Source organism: Temnothorax curvispinosus, unplaced genomic scaffold (genome assembly GCF_003070985.1).
Source record: "Temnothorax curvispinosus isolate PA1 unplaced genomic scaffold, ASM307098v1 QBEX01014232.1, whole genome shotgun sequence".
NCBI lineage: Eukaryota > Metazoa > Arthropoda > Insecta > Hymenoptera > Formicidae > Temnothorax > Temnothorax curvispinosus.
This window is the reverse complement of record NW_020224012.1, coordinates 486,656-507,684: the sequence shown is the minus strand read 5'-3', so window position 1 is coordinate 507,684 and position 21,029 is coordinate 486,656. Positions and strand designations below refer to the sequence as shown.

The window sequence follows — 21,029 nt, the reverse complement described above, 5'->3', positions numbered from 1 at the left end:
GTATGTACGTATGTACGTATGTACGTATGTACGTATGTACGTATGTATGTATGTACGTATGTATGTATGTATGTATGTATGTATGTATGTATGTATGTATGTATGTATGTATGTACACACATCCATTTTCCTCGGCCTATAATTTCACTTTTATCCACAGGTTATGTTTATTCAGAAGGACCGATGCACGTGTTGCCGCTGCTATTTTCGTTGTTACCCGGAATTGATCCGAACGACGTCGGAAAAACTTTTGCTACGTTCCGTCTTATCTCCGTTTATGCCACGCTGATCCCCATTGTGGACTCTTCTAGATCCACCGCAGTTATGACCGAGGAGGAGAGGATAGTCTGTGAAGCAACGTCGCGCTTCGAGGACTTCATATTGCAGTTCCTGGACAGAGTGTTCATGTTTATAGATTCTAGCTCGTCGGAGAACGTGCGACTCGAGAATCGCAGCGGTAACTCGAAGAGCAAGCTGGAGTCGATCGCAGAAGCGGCACTTTCTGGTGTGTGCTCGACCCTCCTGAGGGAAATCAGCGATGCGATTTTCGAGAGCGCTCTGCACAAGCTGCGCACCTTCATGACGGAACGGATCCTCGAAACCAAAGTCGCGGGTCAATTGGCGGCGGTTGTGTACAATAGTTTCTCTCACATCAACGGACGTGATACCCTGCGCACGCTACTGCCCGCGCTCGTGCAAACGATTTTGCCGCTGGTAAACGAAGAAGAGGACATCCTAAAGGAGGAAAACTTGGACCATCGGCTCTTACACGCTATGCTTATACTGTCCGCGATCGTTGACACGCCTGGCAACAATTTGATACCGCATATGGATACGCTGTTCGATGTCCTCGATCGCGTTCTCCTCTTGAGATCGACGGACGGCAATAAATTGGCCTGTCATCTGTTGAAGTGCATTTTATCGTCATTGTCGACCATCACTCCATGGCAGTACAGTTCCAACGAGAGAGACTACAATGATCCCAACTATCCTTACGTTAGAGAATGGGGTCAAAGCGTAGATATCGATAATTTCCGCATCAAATGGTATATTCCCGGCGAAGAAGAGATCGCTGTCGTACAACGAATCTTCTCAAAATATTTGACGGTTCAAATTGACAAGCTTAATAGATACTGCAAAAATACTAGTGTATTAAGTAGGTCAGTGTGTTTACGTGGTTTTCAATATCTTCAATATATCTTGCGTTACGTATAGTCGTATTATAAAAATTCGGATTTTTAACAAAAATAGAGGCACATACGATTTTTAATACTTGACAAAAATACAAAGTGCAGTATTTTAATATGCAAATTTTTCTATTTTTGTGTATAAAATTTATAGATGTTAAGGAGCTATTTCAAATGTTAACATAAATATATAGATGAATAAATAATTCCGCAGGGAGGAACTGTTGGCAAGTTTGAATATCGTATGCAGCATTATCAGAGGTTCCGAATCTGTCCTACCAGTATGGACAGAGGCACCACTCGACGTGATCAAGTCTTCCGTGAAATGGAATATATCTATAACGTCCACGTGCGGAATGAAAGGGTATGTTACGATGCCTGATGGAAGCAATGTTAGACATTATCTCGCCGGGATCATGAGCCAAGTCCAACGGACGATGCTTGAGAATGCGGAGGACAACACGAAGAGTTTTTTTGGACTAATACGGGTATGGCAGCTACATACATTAAACGTTGTTCAAATATATATGTTGTTTTGCGGGATGATGTGCTAAATTTTGATACTCATCGCTTCTATCTTTAACACGGATGCGTATACTCTGTATATCCGTGTATAAAAGATTTTTCAACCTGGGCCAAATTCTTCGTTCACATTGTGTGAAAATTTCAACAGTTTTTCTTTTTCTTTTTAAATTATAGATTTGGACTAGTCTATTATTGGGAAAGATACGATTGCGCGAACGTGACGGACGGCGCAAGGGTTTTTTAGTCATCAAAAAGACGTTCGAGGACAGATTGGTGGGAAATAAGAGTCACATAGCTTCGGTGATAATGGATCGCTGTGATATTCAGCACGAGCTCAGACTGATCGCGCAATTGGTCGCACTTACGGCGACTCATGAACGAATAATATTGGAACTATTCACTCTGGCTGTAGGCAGATACGCGGACGTACGCTCGAAAGCTCAAGCCAGTCTCTTCTCCGCCTTTAAAAGTTTACCATATTCTCACTTACTTGTAATGCCTCGTCTTATTGATATTTTGGGGAGAGATACCGAAGAACATCACGATGCGTATAAGGTAACGTTAAATATTAAAAGCGACCGTATAAACGTCACGTACAAATAATTGTTTATTTGGAAAAACACATTGAGAATTAAATTTTTATAAAACAACATTTGGATTACAGGGTGTTCTGTATATATTACTCGGACCGCAACCGGCTCCTATTATCACGCAAGGAGATTTGAATATAGTGACATCATTATGGCCAGCCATTGTGCTCTCTAAGCCGTCCGAAAAGCTGTCTGTGATCCGCCTGAAACAGAACATCGTAGACACTATAGGCAAATATTTATTTATGAATGCGCTCGAACTCGAAATATCCGACGCGTGTTTGACAACTGCACGCGCTTTATGGAAACACTTTCCGCGAGCAGCCTTGCCCGAGCCTGATCAAAAGGAGATAGAGAAGGGTCGGCGAAACCTTGGGCAACTCAATCGATCTAATTTGGCGGCGTATAACGATCTGCTCGATGAACTTTTGCGTTGTATACTCGAAGAATCTCTACATTGGCGGCACAGAGTAATGGCGATGACCTTCATACGAGACTTGGTACATCCGGATCAAACCTATTCCGCAAAATTGGTTCGTTACTTTTTACAAGCGCTTATACACGATTCCTTGGAAGAAAGGAAAATTGCCACCAGAGTGGTGACATTTATGTTAAAGCAACAAAAGCGAAAACATTCAAAGGTACACAAATTTCATCGGATTCTGTCTAGCAAATATTGATTATTTGCGTAAATTTTATGCTTTTTTCCTACTTTTTTTTTTTTTTTTTTTTTAGGTAACCGTTGATGTGCGCAGCTTGTCCGACGAAAGCACATTAGAGGAGGGAAAATTACGAAATATGCCCGGTATAAGAGCTGACAACGCTTGGCTTCAGTATAATTATGAAACCCGCCCGTTAACCGCCGAGCAATGGGACGAATCTAGATATGTTCATCAACCGTACATAGGTTACTACGTTTGGCCAAAAGTTCTACAAGTATACGCACCTTCGTCCCAACAACCCTGTCTCGACCCGGAAGTGCGCGAGTTAACGGACTGCGAGAGGGAGATCTATTCCTTCTTCAATGATCCGCAAAATATCGAGAAGCTTATAAATTATTTCAGTCTGGAGGAGAAGAAAGGCAAGGATAAATTCAACGCGTTGAGATGTTTCCTGTTCAAGGGCCTGTTTCGTAATCACGGGATCGTTCATTTGCGGCACTTCCTGCCGCATTTGCAGCGGCTGGTGACGGACAAGCACGAAAGTAGCCAACGATGTGCCGCGGAGATTGCAGCCGGAATCGTCAGAGGCGCCAAGCACTGGCCGTTCCAGATGACGTGTGACATGTGGCAGGCATTATTGCCCATCATAAGAACCGCGATCGCGAATCTAACGGAGGAGACCGTTATAGATTGGGTTGTGTGCTTCGCGACGATGCAACAACATAGAGATCCTAACAGGCACCACTGGCTACTCGAGTGTCTAATGGAGGAGCCGCCACTGAAAGACTCGTTCGTGGAATGTGGTCGTCTATACGTGCTACAGTCTGCTTTGAACCAGCAGTCGTGGCGGGTGACGGAACTGCTGCAACGTTTGCTGGTGCGTTTGGAGAACCGATTACTGACGAATCCATTTCAGAATGTCCGAGAACGTCTGGGATCAGTGTTGGTCACCATATTCAACACCGATCTGAGATTCCCGTACAATACAACCGACACCGCGACTCCGCGAATGCAGGCTCTGATCGATAAGATTGTACCGAGACTTGAGCGACTTGTAAAGGATGACGACGCGACAGTCAAACCAAATAATCTTGACAAAGAGGAGAATTTATTAAAGAAAGTGGCTGACGTTTCGGTCGATGAATCAAAAGGAGCATCGACATCCAAAACGGAAGAACGGGAGATGCCTACAAGATTGTTGAAAATCGTTTGCAAATGGATTACAATTAGCCTGTCTCCTTTGCAGTATACCACGACGTCAGGATTTTATCAAATATTTCCGATCATATGTCAATTAGAAAACTCGGAAGCGGACGAGGAGCTTAATAAATCATGTTTACGTACCATGGCGACACTCGCACAGGCATTTACGTTGCCGGAGGACATGTCAGTAGCGCTGACCGCAGTGAAAACAGTATCCGAACACTCATCGTGGTCTGCTAGGTTCACTAGTTTGGAGTTCCTTCAAGTATTGGTTTTTCACAATATGGGCATAATTCTTAGTAACGTGTTATGGATTGACTGCGTTAAAGATATCGTTTTGCGCTTGTTAGAAGATGATCGTTTAGAGGTCAGAGAGAAGGCTAGTCAAGTACTCGGTGGACTATTGCACTGCACGTTTATCATAGATCAAGAGAAATTACTGGCAAGTTTCTAAAGATTATTTATAATTCTAGGTCTAATGATTCTAATCTTCTAATTCTGGATTCTAAGAAAGTTTAAGACCTGAATATTTAGATCGAATACATAGATCATTATATGCTTTTAGGAGGAGTTCAAGAGAAAAGCAAAAACCCGGTTGCAAAAAAAAAATAATTCTATCAATCAAGACGCGTTGGGAAACGTTAAGATTGACGCGATACGTATACGTCATGGTGGTGTGCTTGGACTATGCGCTTTCATTCATGCTCATCCGTATGATGTGCCCAAATATATGCCTTCAGTCTTCGAACATCTCGGCCTTCACATGAATGATCCGCAACCTATACCGGTAATAATAATAAAGTTTTTCCCTTCAATACTTTACGCATTATCTTTGTTAAATATCAGTACGTACGTTCTCTCTCCATACATACAAAGGATAAGTCGCTAAAATTTCTTAAAATTTTATTTAAAAAAAATATATATATATGTATGTATATATATATATATATATATATGTGTGTATGTACGTATGTATTATACATACGAAATACGTATAATTCAGCTATATTAATTATATGAACAAGTTTTAATTAATTTGTTTGAATTATAGATGACCATAAGGAAAACTTTGAGTGATTTTAAACGGACGCATTACGACGGTTGGGCAGGAATGAGAGGCCATGCCCAATGCTTTACAGAAGAACAACTAGCTGTATTACAAGATTTAACAGTGCCGCCATCGCATTATGCTTAATCAGGGGGGGGGGGGGGAATGAAATTTTTCGATACAATATAGCAATATAACATGTAATTGCAGAATTGATAGTTTTAACGGTAACTTAAGAATGAAAATCATGTCCATAAAGAATGTGGTTATTAAAAATTAAACAAAAATGACATTTGAGCCTATTTGATTCTTATTTTGTATATAATTTTACAGATAATAATTTGACAAAGTATACCATAGCAGGAGATTCTATATTTCAACCAAATTTTCGTGAATCTAATACTTGTATTGTATATATCTGCAAGATAAAAAATTAAAATTAGATATTTGTAATTTTACCATAAAAAAATAAATAATTTACTTATGAGCAAACTAAGAAAATTTGCTTAACTAAATAATGTGAAAGGCTCAAACGAGGTATTAACTATTTTCCTTCCGAGTATTTTCTATTATTTTTTAGGCAGTCTCATTATTATCATGTTTAATGATAAACATGATTATTTAACAACGGCAATTATTAATTGTTTGTAACGGTAATCAATCCGTCACAAATGCATTGCCAAAATTAATCCCAATAATTATGAAATATTATTTGACAACGATGACGTAAAAAATGGTAATATACAAATTCAAATATACAATATTGTTTATTTAAGGTAAAAACTATATGATTTTTTTATATTTGACTACTACATGGTATTCATTTCATCCATTTACAATTCTTTTTACATTTCTTCCCAAGTATTTATTATTTACTTATATATTTTGTGTTCAATACAGTTTATTTTAGCAATTTTTCGTTAATGTCGTTAAAAATAATATATCCTAAAACATGTCTTAAATAATATTGTGTTATATAAAAACGCTATAATTATGTTGTATAAATTAAGTTATATGATCAGCTTCTATGAACAGAATATGACATTTCTCATTTTAGAAATATTTTATAAATATTATCGCGAAATAACACGACTCGATATATATATATACACAAAATTATGCATTTAAAGAGAATCTTCATATAAATTATAAAGTTCCGCGAGTAACTTATTTGATACGGAAATTTTTGCATTATCAGTTTCGCAATGAATATTATTCCTCGACTCCGAAGGATTAAATCGTTTAATATTAGGTGTCAACAAACAACTCATACGTGACTTTAAGGCCATATATTCCTTCATAGGCCTCTCTTGCATATTTTGATTTTGATATTTATTCTTCGCGGGAGTCTGATTTGTAAACGGTGTAATTGGTATATTAGATTTCCTGTTAACGATATCCAGCTCGTTTTCTAAATTCACGAAGCTATCATTTGCGGCATTCAAATTTTCAAGCTTTTTACATTGCTTTACGATCGGCGACGTCAGAATCTCTTTGTTTTCTTTGTCGCTTCCAGAAGCAAAATACATTTGATCCGCGAGCTGCATCTCGGGATTATCTTTTCCATTTGTCTCCAAAAAGTTGGATCTATTAATGTCAAGCATTTTATGAGTTTCTTTCAAGGTGTTATCGTGTTCCGTATCCATCGCTTTCACGTTATCGTTTAGATTCTCTGTTATTTCTATTATTTGTTGCGTAATTTTAGTTTCATTATTGTCTTTAATTTCCTTGTTTGCCATATTTGTCGCAGATAACAATTTTGTAACAGTAGTTAGTGTTAATTTTAGATCGGACATATCTTCCTCCAATCTACAGACAAGATGGTTCAATTTAGCGCCCAAAACTGTGAGTTCTGTTTTACTAAGAGTTGCACGTTCATCTTCATTAGTGCTACGTTGTTGATTCAAGCACGTCTCGCTTATCATTTTAACGGTTTGTAAAGATGAATAAAAATCTTCATAAATATTTGTAGATGAAGTTGTAGATGAAGATCCCTCTCTATCAACTTTTTTAAATGAAAAGTTTTCCGCCTCTTTTACTTTTTCTGCGTTAGGCAGTATAAATGTCGTATACAATCGCGAATGGCGCTCCGCACAGCAAATATTATTTCGATCTACGTCATCATCATTATGCAGCAGGTCGGTATCAATTCTCACGTTCGTATCACTTGCCGAGGACAATGAGACATGTGATCTGTTGATTATTATGTCACAATCATTATTTTGGCTTTCGCAAATGTTAACATTTGACATTAAATCATTCGACGTTAAATTCTCTGGGATTTTTTCCACCAGACTCGCGTCCGTATCTGCAAGATCTGAATAGGAGGAATGTAAAATGTTTATACCGGACTGTTCGTTTACATTAAACGTTTGCGATGAAATACTCTGTATGAGGGACGTTTTGTTTTTCTTCACATTTACAACAGAATCAACATGCGTACTTATATTTGCCATCGGAGGCGAACAGCTCGTCGATGTCTCGGCGAGCCTGGGATTTGTATTTTCAGAACTTACTGTTAAAATGCGAAATTGAGACACCTCAAGCTTATTTTGCTTTCTGTTTTTAATATACAATTCTTTTATAGTATTCGGTGGCAGTAAGAAGCTTCTCCTTGTAGCCAAACCCAAGTTTTCCTTTTTTGGATAATTATTTTCGTCGTTCGTACCAGCTTTTGCACATTTTTCAATTTTTGTCACAGAATTTAATGTTTCTGTAAATTTTAAATTTCGCCGTGCATTTCGTTCGTTACGAGGCAATTTTATACACGTATTTGTCACTGAAAAAGTGTAATAAGGGAGATGTGTAAATTGCTCGTGATAAAATGTACATTATATACATAAACTGAATAAGTAAGAAATACTGACCATTTTTCTTTTGGCTCGATGGTTTTTTTAAATATGGAGTAATTCTTTCAGGTAGATTTATTTTAATAGATGAATCTGCAAATAATACATTGATATGTGATTTCTGTTATCGATATAACGTGGAAAAAATAAAAAATGTATACATTACATACATATTTCGCTTTCTACACACGCACACACGTGCACACACGTTAAGTGTGTATTATACAGTACATACTACACGTACACACACGTGTGCGCACACAAGTAAATATACAATTTATTTATATTCTGATATTCTAACAAACACACCTATATATCTAATATATCAAATCTATCTATCTATCTATATATATATATATATATATATATATACAAAATTTGTTTAACATGCGATAAAATTTGTTTAATATATATACAAAAAAATCAGTATTACTTCTTTGACCACTTTGTAAATGTCCAGATGAACCAAACAACTGTGCAATTTTTACTGGTTGAGGTATCATCCGTACTGAAATTACAATATTAAAAATTGGTTATCCAATATAAAGCAATTTTAACTTAATGCTTTAGCAGATATTAATTTGTAGACTAACCTGTATTCTCAGATTGTAGCGACGTAAGGTAACCAGAGTAATTTGCTTTACTTTTTATTGGATTCATCTTAAAAATACCTGAAAATACAAAAATTATGTAAACTTGTAAATTATATTTTATGCATGAGATAAAAGAAAAGCATAAAAACGATGTCCTCCTTAAAACACTAAGTGTGCACAGGCAACACAATAATTATACATATACATATTTACAGACATAAAAAAAAACATAATTTTGTGGAGATTACTATTCGTGGAGTTCATTTTTTTATACAATCTCTTACTAAAAGAAAAGAGGGTAAAACAATACTTACCATAAAACCAGGTATTTCTTAGCGAGAAACGTCTACTTCTTCAAGGATAAACAAAACACTTGCTCTTTCCAATCTCTCTCAATGCGGAATATATGTATATTATTGCGCAAATGGTAATTTATTCGTACAATAAGAGTAAGCTGAATTTTATACGCAGCCTAATTGTGATTAATTAACATCATCACACAACTTTATTAACGTGACCATCAGCGAGACATCTCAAAATATCAATTACAATTACAAACTTCAAACTTGCCACAACTGTGGTTAGTGTGGTTATGGTAATAACGGTCGGGCATCACGAAGTATATAAATGGAATAGATTACAGTTGGTCAAGAAAGAGTAAAGCTGCGTTCCCACTATACGCGTCGCGCGTCGCGTCACCACGCCGCGTCATGAGTTATCCAATCAAAACGTTTCATTTCCGACAAGATCTTGCGTAATGGGAACGCAGCATAATGCTAAGACTCCATAGATGCGGAAACGCCATGTGGCAGAGTGCGTTGACCAATCACAAATTTTGATTTTGCCGCTAGGCGACTTGCGGCAGCCTTCTGATTGGTCAATGCACTCTACCGCACGGCGTTTCCGCGTCTATGGAGTCTTAGCATTAGGCTGAGTTTCCACTGAGCGCGTCACGCGTTGCGTCGTCCGAGTTGAACCAATCAAAACGATCAAAACATCCCATTTCGATCCCATCACAAGAATGTAATAAAATGGGATGTTTTGATTGGTTAACTTGTGACGACGCGACGCGTGACGCGCTCAGTGGAAACTCAGCCTAACCCCCACGAGGAGTTGAAAGAAGAGGAAGATGATAAAGGCTTTGTCTAGAATGTTCGGTTATGGCCCCTTCTCGTTGGAGTTTTTACTTCAGCTCCCTGTACCGGAAGTGGCATTCACTCTGGAAAAGTTTATATGTTCATTGCCGATCTTTATATGATCAAGGACCCTCTTATTAGAATTTAACAGATAATTACACCTTACGATGTTTGAAGGAATTGTACGAATAGATGCAATCGAGGTGTGCTCTGCCTCAACTTTAAGGCAATATTGGTTAATTTAGTTAGCGATCAACTGATTATCATTGTTATCTGGGCGTAATTTTATTAGATTTGTAAGTTTAAGTTTTAAGTCTTAATTTTAAGTTTTAATTTTTAGTGTACGTTTCTTTCTTTGTGTTTTTTATTTTTAATTTTTCATATAAAGATTCGGAAGGCAAGCCGAGTTATTAGGTTTATAAGGTTTATGTTCGGTTTCAAGGAGGATCTTTCTCCTAATACTTATAGGGCTTTGCGCGCGGCTGCGTGGGTGTCATAACGACACTCCCTCTCGAGATAGCTATTTTGAATAGGCCTGTAGCTTTAAATGAATGTATATTAGGACTGGAGCACCTCTATTGAGGTGTGCGTGTGATACGACCTTAATATAAATATCCAACACATAATCTGCGATTCAACCCATGTAAACAGGCCATATGGGTTTCTCCCATGGTCATATTTCTTATATTTCAATAAAAAAAAAAAAAAAAAAAAAAAAGAGGAACTGTGCCACTGCTTACTTCATGCTTGATCATGCTTGTGCAGATTCCGGAGCTTAACCACTCCGTTCGGAATATTATTAAGAATAAGCCTGATACACTGATTGGAGTAATCGATTCTGGAAAGCAACCTCTGGCACAAGAACAAATCAGAGCTGTTAAAGTATTATGGACGACGAGCTTGAAGATCGAATTTTGTATCAGGTGATGAAATAATACTACGTATAAGAAAAGATTCGACAACGTCGAATTATACACAGTGTTGTATTTTAACATAACGCAGTGCTGAGCGCATATATTTTAGTTTATTTAGTTCTGAAATTTAATAAGTATAAATATCTTAGAGTACAAAACAATTAGTATAGAATATGTGTATGGAATAAATATTGACTTTTATATCTTTCAACTCCAATGACAAATACAAAGAATGACATAAATATAAATTTTAATTTGAGATTTGAAAATATTAGATATTAAAAATTTGTTGGTTGTTAGAGAAAAAATAACATTAAATAACTTTGTCTAAATTTTTGTTAGAAGCTTTTTGTATTTGTAAAGAAATACTTTATTGTTATATAATTCCCACCTTTTTAGATGACACCATGTATCAATGAAACCTTGAGCCTATTTTTTTTAGCTCAACTTCTTGCACGGTTCATCTTTCCTCTTTTTCTTTTCACATTGAAGAGAAAGAGAAAAAAGATGAACCGTGCAAGAAGTTGAAAGAAGTTTCTAAAAAGAACAAGCCTCTTGTTTTCTAAATAACCTCCCTCCCCATTTAAAATTATAAACTGTTTGTAATTTTTGTATACGCACAGACATATATATCACACATGAAGCTTGTATCCAAGTTTGCCGTGAGCATCCCTACTGGATTAAACGTTGGGATTAACAGTCCATTAGGCTACCTCTGCAGGATTATGCGGATTTACGCTCTAAAACCAGAGGTGTTAGTCTGTGGCATGATTCTGGCAATTATTCTCTTTTACATACAAGCCGTGGATGTCTGGAGCAGAGCGCTTCTAGGAAAAATTCAATATACTCTGGGACGTACTACATCTAAGGTGCAAATATATTTTAAGGACGCATTATATTAATTTATATACACGCCGTTACTTTGATAAATTAACATGAAAAATTGTTTCAATTAAAATCAGGTCTTTTTTTTCGATATTTAATTACAATATTCTCTAATTATGAGTTTAAACTTTTGATACTTTTAATATCGTTTTTTTTTTTTATATAGACAGTACTTGAAGTTTTATTTAAAGTCATGTTAAGATAAAATAGCTTTTGTATAAAGATATATTATTGTATCTATCCCTTTTTTCTATGTTAGGTGTTTTTTTTCCGTCTTTTGCAGGTGTCTACATTGAAATTTTTAGTTAATGATTCAGTGAATACTGGAGTAAAACTTAGTTGGGAGTTAAAACAAGATCACATTGCGGCGTATGCTGTGCAGGGACATAGAGCTCGGATGGAAGACCGTTTTGTGGTGAACGACGACATGAATAATACTGGAGTTTCCTTATTTGCGGTATTTGATGGCCATGGTGGTGAGGTATCGATTAAATTATTTATTTATTGCATTGTTTTTTATCTTAAGACTCCTGGTCTCTGCTGATGCTGTCCTCATTTAATGACGTCAGAAGCGAGAAATGACACATGGAAAATTCTTGCATGGTATTTGCAAATAGAAAGATATTTGGACAAAACAACACTTTAAATCACTTCAGCACTGTTCAGCACACTTCAAAAATACTCCGAGTTCTACCCATATATATATTGTAATGTCGCAAAGCATATCGATATTAAACACAAGGCGCAGATGAATAATTCATGCTCTTATTCACAAATTTTTTAACTTAGAATTTAAACACATAGTGTGTTCTATTTCGTGTGCATAACTTTAGTTGCCCAATAATTTTTAAGAAAAACCACAAGATAATAAAACTGAAAATAATTATTTCTCTTACTGTTCGAGTAATCGATGATAAATTCAACAATCTTTGAGAAAAAGTAAGATAGTACAACTGAAAATAAATATGTGTTTTAATATTCTAACATGATTAATGAATTTTCTTAAAATAAAAAAAAATGATCAAAATATTTCAAGAGCACACTTTAATCATATATATGTTATCTCTTGTTAGTTTGCAGCCAATTATGCTCGCGATAAACTTATCTCCAATATTAACGAAAAAGTTATTGAATTGAAAAATCTACTGGCTGGTAAAGCACCCACTTATCAGACTGAGCTGATCTTAAAAGAGCTAGAGAAAAAGAAAAACGACAACAAAAGAGACGAAAAGTTTCTAGATCGAAGAAAATCTTTTCGAAAAGTCGCAAGTACATCCTTAACGGATGATTGTATGAAGAAAGCTATTGAAGTGACTGATCCAGAATTACTCGATAAACTAGAGAGCATAACGCCGATTACGAGAGAGGTAAGAATATAGTAGACGTTCAATTGAAATAATACACGAACATACGTAAGGTTATCAGCATTAGTAGCACCCGTAATCCGTGACAAATACTATCTAATATTATGCTATGAATTATATAATTTTATTGCACACATATTTGCACATAAAATACTTTAAACATCAGTTGTTCAAGTTATTTCTCTTATAAACGAGATTGTATATGAAATTTGTTTATAACTTGTGTATATGCAAATTACTCTATATAATTTGCAAGGTAGCGAATTAACAACATAGCTTAAATACAACAAGAATTCGTCACTCTTAATGTAATTTTTTTTTTAATTTCTTTTTCAAAGAAAATTACTAATTTTATCCATGTAATTATATCTAAAATACTGTAGACATTACTGTGCAGATATTATAAATTAATTCTCGATTAAGTTAATCACAAGTTTGGTCGGAGTTTGGCTAAGAAGACAGAAATTATTGTTTGAATATTTAAAAAAATGTTTTTTATTCTCAATATATTTGAGGTTTCCATATTTTTTTACATACGTATAAATGTTTGTTTGTCTAAAGTAGCGTAACATGACGTTAAAAAATTAAAATTTTTTCATTTTTGAAGAATCTACATATCTTTTCCTACTTTGTAATAAATAGAATATATTATATGCCACATTTTCCACAATGGTTGTTTCACATCTTTCAACATAGTTGACATATAAACATTCTTTTTGTAAACTATCATTTAGAAAGTATCGTCTACTTTTTGCTCTGCTACTCCTGTTTGTTTATAGGTCAGACCATGTAGATCGGGTGAGAAGCAAGTACTCAAAGTGGACATGATGAATTACATTGAAGGGAATAAAATCAATTATGGCAGGCTTCTAACGGATGAAGTTCTAGCAGCGGACAAATTATTGGTGGAAACTGCTAAGAAGAACATGGATGTAGCTGGTATTTATCTTTGTTTTACTAAAAAATATTTTTACATCTCACTCAAGCTATTAAACAATCCATCGGATACCGGGTCTTTATGGGAAAGAATAGAAAATATATAGCAGAACATATCAACTCTTAACATTAGAAAATATTAAATAATTTTCTTGCAGTGAAATATAAACGAGTTACCGTGAATGCGAATGAAATATTAGTTACTTATACAAGACGTCTAATAAAAAATAAAGGCATCAAATCTTCTTAGAAACTGAATTGGACATGATATTTTTGTCTTTATAATATTTTTTAGTTTGAAAGAAAAGAGTGCGAAGGTAATATCAAGATCACACTTAAATATTTTCCTAATGACAAAAATTTATGACTGAGAAAGTCATTTAAAATCAAACAAGAAACGAATTAAAATTGCTAATTTTGTATTCTTCTCAAAGAAAATTCTGAAATATAAACTTTCGATGATGTAAAATATTTTTAAGTAAAAAACGAAGACATATCTCATTATTTATGGTTACATGTTTATTTTATTATTTATATATACTTATAGTTGATGTCCTTTTTTAAATTCTTTTTCCAATTTTCTCGTTTTAGGTACAACTGCTTTAATTGCTCTTTTGGAAGATAATAAGTTGATCGTAGCGAATGTTGGGGACTCTAGAGGAGTAATGTGTGATGAAAAGGGCAATGCTATTCCTTTGTCTTTTGATCACAAACCTCAACAAGTATTTACCGCTTTTTCTATTTATTTAATATTATTTTAACATAAGTCAATAGTAATTCAACGTAATTGCATTAATATTTATTATAATATTAATCCGCAAGTAATGACTTCAGGTCTCAAGTCCGCGTATTCGAGGCTAATAAATCTACATTGGTGATTATATACGATATTTCTAGTAATAGCAACAGTAGTAGTAGTAGTAATAGTGGAATTTATGCCAAAACCATGACGTTACTGCAACACATCATGGCTATTTTATTTTTGATAAGAGGAAATCTATTTCAAATTTAAGAAAGAATTTACAGTTGCGAAGATTATAATACATTCAAATATTGATCATCATACTATATAGCTGAATATTATATATCGCTAGGAATCAACGAATAAATTTATCGGATAATTCGGATATAAATATAGAGAACCACCTTGTGCATGCGTGCATAAATCTTCTTCTCTTTCGCTCCTTCCTTCTCTAATCGTCATATTAAATCAATCTATTTCCAGGAAAGAGAAAAGAGAAGAATAAATAAAGCCGGTGGTTTGGTAACTTTTGACGGCGTATGGAGAGTCGCTGGTATATTAGCGACTTCTCGCGCTTTGGGAGATTATCCTCTAAAAGATAAAAAGCTGGTAATTGCTGATCCGGATATTTTAACATTCGATTTGAATGATCACAATCCCATGTTTATAATATTGGCATCTGATGGCCTATGGGATACGTTTTCGAATGAGGAGGCTGTGGCTTTCATCAAAGAGCGTATCAATGAACCACATTTTGGTGCAAAAAGCATTACGTTACAGAGTTTTTACAGGTAAGACATAGATTTAATATAAAAAAATTTATTCATACGTATAAAGGTAGGTTTTCGTGGGCAGTGAAATGCAGTTTGCTGCTCAAAGTTCGGACCTATACGGTACACTGCCAGTGTTGAAGCCCGCGAACTTCGAGCAGCAAAAATTTGCGCCGGAAGTGAGCCAAACTAATTGTAAGTTAGTAATTTCTAGGAAAGAAACTTACTGAACTGCTGCTCGCTGCTGCTGCATTTCACTGTCGATAAAAACCTACCTTAATGCATATAAAAGCAGGGTTGGAGATTTAGAAGATGTGCAGGGTATCTCGTATAAAAAGTATTTTGTGTTTTCTCCGAAACTATTCCGAAAGCTAACGAGAAAATTTTTTTTGCACTGTTTATAGTTTGTTGTTGCGTTGTTGTTTTTTCAAATGACAAGATCTTTAGAAAAAGGCAATCTCCGTCCAAAAAGAGATCTTATATAATCGAAGGAAACCAGCATTAATGTTACTTTTGATATTTTTTATAGAGGATCTGCCGATAATATCACGGTTGTCGTGATTAATTTGAAGGATCGCAAATTCAGCGTATCGGAGGCCAGGAAGAACCAGTTATGATCTTAATAGCGAATTTGTTTTTTCACTTTAAAGTTCCGAAAGTCTAGTCATAAAATGAATATAACTTGTTGCAATTTAAGCTAATTTATTGCTAAACTGCATAATATATGTAGAACATGTTTCCTCGCGTTTGTAATGTGTTCGTCGACATTGTAAATAATATTGAAATAATTTCAATAGAATATTATTGTAAAAAAATTTTTGCAAGTTTAAGAACTAAAAAAAATTACTTATTTACGTATTATATTTACGGGCAATAATTTCAAGTACATTAATTTGTAAAATTTTGTTTTATTTTCTTTTATTTATTGAAATAACAAATTTAACACAATTAGAAACTTATCTGGTATCTCCATCCATGCAACTTGCAATTTTTTATACAGTTAGAAAGACTATTATGTAAAGGCTATTCCAAAATTACAAATTATATTGCTCAGTAAGTATGAGAATCGGCAAATCAGTAGCACTGTTGTATAAGTATTTAATCATCAGGTCAAACTGGCTTTGTCCCAAGAAAGACAATTTTATAATTAGCATAACTTTGTTACAGCCAAGTTGTTTTTAACATTATAAATTATCTCTACTTCTTACATAAAAGTATATAATTTTTTTACACACATCTATTTTTTGCATCAATATGTATAAAAGATGTGGGATAACCGCTAAATATAGACATGGTATGAGAGAACTCATAATCTTATTTTCATGTACAGAGCAGTGGAATAAAATATATATAATCTAGGATCTATTTTTATACTTTTATTTAAAAAATTTTATCAATTTTTATCTATATCAAAACATACGTATACATACGCGTGTGTGTACGTGTGTGTTTTGTATGTATGGATGTAAACGCGTGCACCCTTTCCTTTTTCTCTCATGCATACATATAAATATATCGAACACCTGACTTTTACATGTGTGTATGTACACATACAAACACACACATTCTCGATTATATTTCTAGTATTTTTTGGTTGTAATAAAAACACTTCAACTTGCTGTTTTTGAGAAAGATTGTAATAAAATGTTCACTCATTTAAATATAGATGAAAATTATTTAAGCAAGTTGTTTATTATTTTTTTTTCTACTCAGTTTTCAACATTAATATTCACTGATTTATTATCATCACTCTCCTCTTTTTCACTATCATCTTCATTTTCATTGTCTTCTGAACTTTCCGAAGAATCGAACCACGTTTGCGATGACAAATCGTCCGCTATTAAAGTTTTCCATTCATCTAGCCTTCGACAATCTGCATTATATACATATACTTATATATATTATGTACAGATATACATAGATTTAAAAGAAAAAATACGATAACATTAAAAAAATTCTTTCTTAAGATTAAACTTTAAAGTTACTTTAAAATCATTGTTTTGTGAATGGAATTATATGACTTTCTTAGATCACTTTTAATTCGATGACAATTTTCACCATTAGACGATACACATTCAATGATATATGATAATCAAAATCTCTCTATGACTTTCAATATGAAAAATTACATGCGTGCATACGTGTGAGTGTGTGTGCAATGCACGTAATTGCATTGATCATTTTAATAATGTTAATAAAATAAAATCAAACAAAATGCAAACAAGAGAATTAACGAGGACATTATTAAAAAAATAAGAAAATACAAATATGTACAATTAATGAGAGTATACCTAAGCTGTAGAAATCGGAAAAAGTGTATTGCCGATCACCCTCTTCCATTATGCCGCCATACAAATACAAGATGTTGTGCTTCGTCGCCATTCCAGCATTCATTCGCGGTAATGGTAGAAATTTCGTCTCTTTGTCACTTGTCACTGTCGAGATGGGTTGAAGTGACGATGAGGAAGATGTCGATGGCTCCGTCGAACCTATCGTTACCTATGTGTATAAACACACACACGTTTGCTTATTATACACATATACATAGTAACTAAAGAATTTAAAGAAATTTGTGGTATTTATTTAGAAACCCCTATGATATTACTAAAAAGATTTAGAGACGAAGACCTAATCCAAATTTAAAACTGGATTCGCGTGGGCTTTGTGTAAGTACGAAAAATTACCAAAAAATGTAGGTGAAATGTGCTGTCGAAAAAAAAAAAAAAAACCAACTAAAACGACTTACTTCTCCCTGTCTGTGCCATTATTTATAGTAATTCAGTAACAGGATAATAATTAAGAACCAAAAAGTGAAAAAAGCGAAAAAACCGTACCGTGAATATTCCATCATCATCTACAATAACTGTGGATTGCACGGAATTCGAAAGATCTTCTATCACTTCCTCATCTGAATCATTACTCTGCTCTGCTTCCTCACAGCTTTCTTCTCTCTGGTTTCTTCTTCTTCTTCGTCGTTTTTCGGTGCCACCAGTAAGAGTCGTTTCTCTTTTCCCGGTTAATGTTACAACGCGCCAGTGTAATTTCTCCAAGTCCAACACAAACAGATCATTGTAAAATGTTCCACATAGATCTTCTTCCTCATCATCACCGTCATCATCGTAAACACCGCCAAACACGAAGGCCTGATTAGCGGCGGGCTGAATTAACGTGGCGGTAGCGCCACATCTCGGGCTTATTCGGATCCCAGTTTGCTTCACGCTGACCCATTTATATTTGGTTACATCATTTTTGTCCGCTTGCGTCAGGAGAAACATATCATCGTGAATGCAACCCAACTCTATGTTCTTCTTTACTTTTTCCTTGCTGTAGCCGCCATATAGGAGAACTTTATTGTCCGGAGTCGGCAGTAATATACAGCCCGATCGAGGAGTAGGTGCAACACCTTTCGAAGAAAGAAGAGAAATTCTTCACTCATCATAGAATACATACTCTGTCATTATTAGCAATTAATTACTTGTAAAATTATGATAAACTAATAAAATATCTTTTTCAATTCTTGATAAAACTACTTAAATGTGTCTGTACACGCGCGACAAGATATTTCATAAAATAATTGGTAAATATTCTTAATTGAATAATTGACAAGTTTTTGCATAAAAATTCGATAAAATTTTCCGAATTTAAAAAGATTTTACAAATTTTTGGTGAAAATATTGAAACAAATATTCAGTAAAATTGGAGACAAATTTGTCTAGATAGGAAACAGACCTTTAGATTTCATTTATACCCATTTCTACCAATGTAGATTAACTTTAATCTTGGTTTAACTTACTTTCTATCTTTTTCTAACTTTTACAACTAGAAAAAGATGACAGGTAAGTTAAACCAAGGTTAAAATTAATCTGCGTTGATAGAAATGGACATTATTAGTCTCTTACCAGCAGGTTCGATTTTCCGCCACATGTAAGTCTCCAGATCAAAAATGTGAACGTCGTTGAAATATTTGCAATCATGTCGCAGATTGTCGTGGAATCCGCCAAACACTATTAGCTGTTTCTTCACGTGCACCATTCTGTGCCCGCTTCTGGCTGATGGGCCATTTAGAGCTCTAGAATCATATATGAATAAACATACTATACATATGTGAAATACAAGGGTATATTTTGGGTACATATACGCATATATGTACATGTGCGTAATAAACATACACAAATATTCATATATATATATATACATACATACATACATATATATATATATATATATATATATATATATATATATATGTATATATTTACGTGTAACGTGTAAATATGTACATATAATTAAATATGCATGCTTACTATCAGTAATAAGCTTACGTGATCTTTTCCCATTTCTTGTCAACAAGTCGAAACACCCACAAGTCCCGATAGTGATAAAACTGTGACTCGCTCGGACTTGTGAATTCGCCGCCAAACACCCACAATTCACCACCGTGATTCGCTGTGGCTACGGCCTGATGACCGCACCGCGGCGGCGGTGCCCCTGGCGCCTTCACCAACGTCCATTCTCGCTTATTTATATTGTAAATGAACATGTCGCCGTAAACGATTGTCTAACAATAAGAGGAAAAATTAAAAGAGTAAATGCGATTATAGATGAAATAATTTCTAGATTTTGGTTTGGTTTTTATTTAAAACAATGTAACCACTGTTCTTTTTATATACCGCTAGGGCGCTAGATGCTAGTGCTAGATAAAATCTTTCTATATTTATGTGTGCGTGCATTCTCATTATCAAGCTTGTTGGGTGATGAAAAAATTCAAAGGGGACACGGGATTGTGATTACTTCTTGTAATATGATATAGGCTGGACAATGTAATGATATATTGTATCACATATTACTTGTCGACCATCATGAAACTCGCCGCCGAGCATGATAAGTTCATCCTTAAAAGGATGCGCCGTCAGAGTGAAATTGACTCGTCTAAGTGGCGTATCCACCACCACTTCCTTAATGCATTGCCTGCGAGCCTCTTCTTTTTCAATTTCAGCAACAATCTTTTCTATGTCATCCTGGTGCAGAAGCAAGAAGCAAGCATGAAATGCAACAGTAACGAGCTAACTTTTAGAAATACAATTGATAAAATTGATAAAATATAAATCGAATCCTCAACAGATAAATGTTTCAATTAGATGAAAATGATTTCCCGTTTTTTCTATAACATTGATCTACATACATAAGTACATACAAGACGAAAGAGAAAAAGGAACAAATCTAACCTCACCTCACCAATGGCCGCTAATTCCTTCTTCTGCTTAGCATTAAGCTTCTTTTCGGTTTTTAGTGCAGTCTTTACCGGACCGCTCATCTTGTTCTTGTTTTTCTTCTTATCTTTTTTCCCCATTGCCTTTTGTATCGCGCAATACGCAATATGCAAAATTAACTCAATCAAAAAAGGAACGTTTATAACCTATCCCGCAGCCGGCATGGATATGACGGATATGACGGATATGGGTGTCATGGGTCACATGGGTGATGGCAGAGAGAGAAACCTGCGTTTTGAGGCCAGTAAAGTTCCTATATTGCCTGCTAGTAGATTTCAACTAGATTGCCTGCCTGTTGCCTCGGCCTCGGCCAATCATGGCAATCATGGCACATTCACTGCATTGTGCGCATGTG

General features: G+C 34.9%; 4 protein-coding genes across 5 annotated transcripts in view; 2 read left to right on the top strand and 2 right to left on the bottom strand.

The window, feature by feature from the left end:
- The window catches only part of LOC112464431 (proteasome activator complex subunit 4B-like), an 8,920-nt gene extending 3,413 nt beyond the window's left edge, over positions 1-5,507 (top strand). The window contains exons 6-12 of the mRNA XM_025031404.1: positions 120-1,160; positions 1,402-1,675; positions 1,887-2,267; positions 2,377-2,943; positions 3,038-4,609; positions 4,733-4,954; positions 5,219-5,507. Coding sequence (XP_024887172.1) covers positions 120-1,160; positions 1,402-1,675; positions 1,887-2,267; positions 2,377-2,943; positions 3,038-4,609; positions 4,733-4,954; positions 5,219-5,362 — 4,201 coding nt within the window. The 3' untranslated portion in view covers positions 5,363-5,507. The remainder of the gene's footprint in view (positions 1-119; positions 1,161-1,401; positions 1,676-1,886; positions 2,268-2,376; positions 2,944-3,037; positions 4,610-4,732; positions 4,955-5,218) is intronic.
- Positions 5,508-6,133: 626 nt separating this feature from the next.
- Positions 6,134-9,252, bottom strand: LOC112464425. Its single transcript, XM_025031399.1, has 5 exons — positions 8,972-9,252; positions 8,658-8,735; positions 8,498-8,572; positions 8,083-8,157; positions 6,134-7,994 (listed from the first exon to the last, which is right to left on the bottom strand). The coding sequence occupies exons 2-5, from the start codon at positions 8,722-8,724 to the stop codon at positions 6,340-6,342; spliced, it is 1,872 nt and encodes a 623-aa protein (XP_024887167.1). The 5' UTR covers positions 8,725-8,735; positions 8,972-9,252; the 3' UTR covers positions 6,134-6,339.
- Positions 9,253-10,528: 1,276 nt separating this feature from the next.
- Positions 10,529-16,765, top strand: LOC112464424 (protein phosphatase 1L). The gene is made up of 8 exons (XM_025031398.1): positions 10,529-10,716; positions 11,331-11,576; positions 11,876-12,073; positions 12,666-12,959; positions 13,736-13,895; positions 14,484-14,614; positions 15,118-15,425; positions 15,934-16,765. Exons 1-8 carry the CDS (start codon positions 10,681-10,683, stop codon positions 16,019-16,021), a joined length of 1,461 nt encoding a protein of 486 aa, XP_024887166.1. The 5' UTR covers positions 10,529-10,680; the 3' UTR covers positions 16,022-16,765.
- LOC112464423 (kelch domain-containing protein 4) lies at positions 16,486-20,864 on the bottom strand. 2 transcript variants are annotated; one of them, XM_025031396.1, is made up of 7 exons: positions 20,635-20,864; positions 20,252-20,422; positions 19,727-19,962; positions 19,304-19,473; positions 18,239-18,807; positions 17,696-17,903; positions 16,486-17,277 (listed from the first exon to the last, which is right to left on the bottom strand). In XM_025031396.1, exons 1-7 carry the CDS (start codon positions 20,752-20,754, stop codon positions 17,114-17,116), a joined length of 1,638 nt encoding a protein of 545 aa, XP_024887164.1. In that variant the 5' UTR covers positions 20,755-20,864; the 3' UTR covers positions 16,486-17,113. The 2 variants fall into 2 exon arrangements, with proteins under 2 accessions (XP_024887164.1, XP_024887165.1); XM_025031397.1 differs by having other exon boundaries at positions 20,630-20,719.
- Positions 20,865-21,029: the final 165 nt, after the last annotated feature.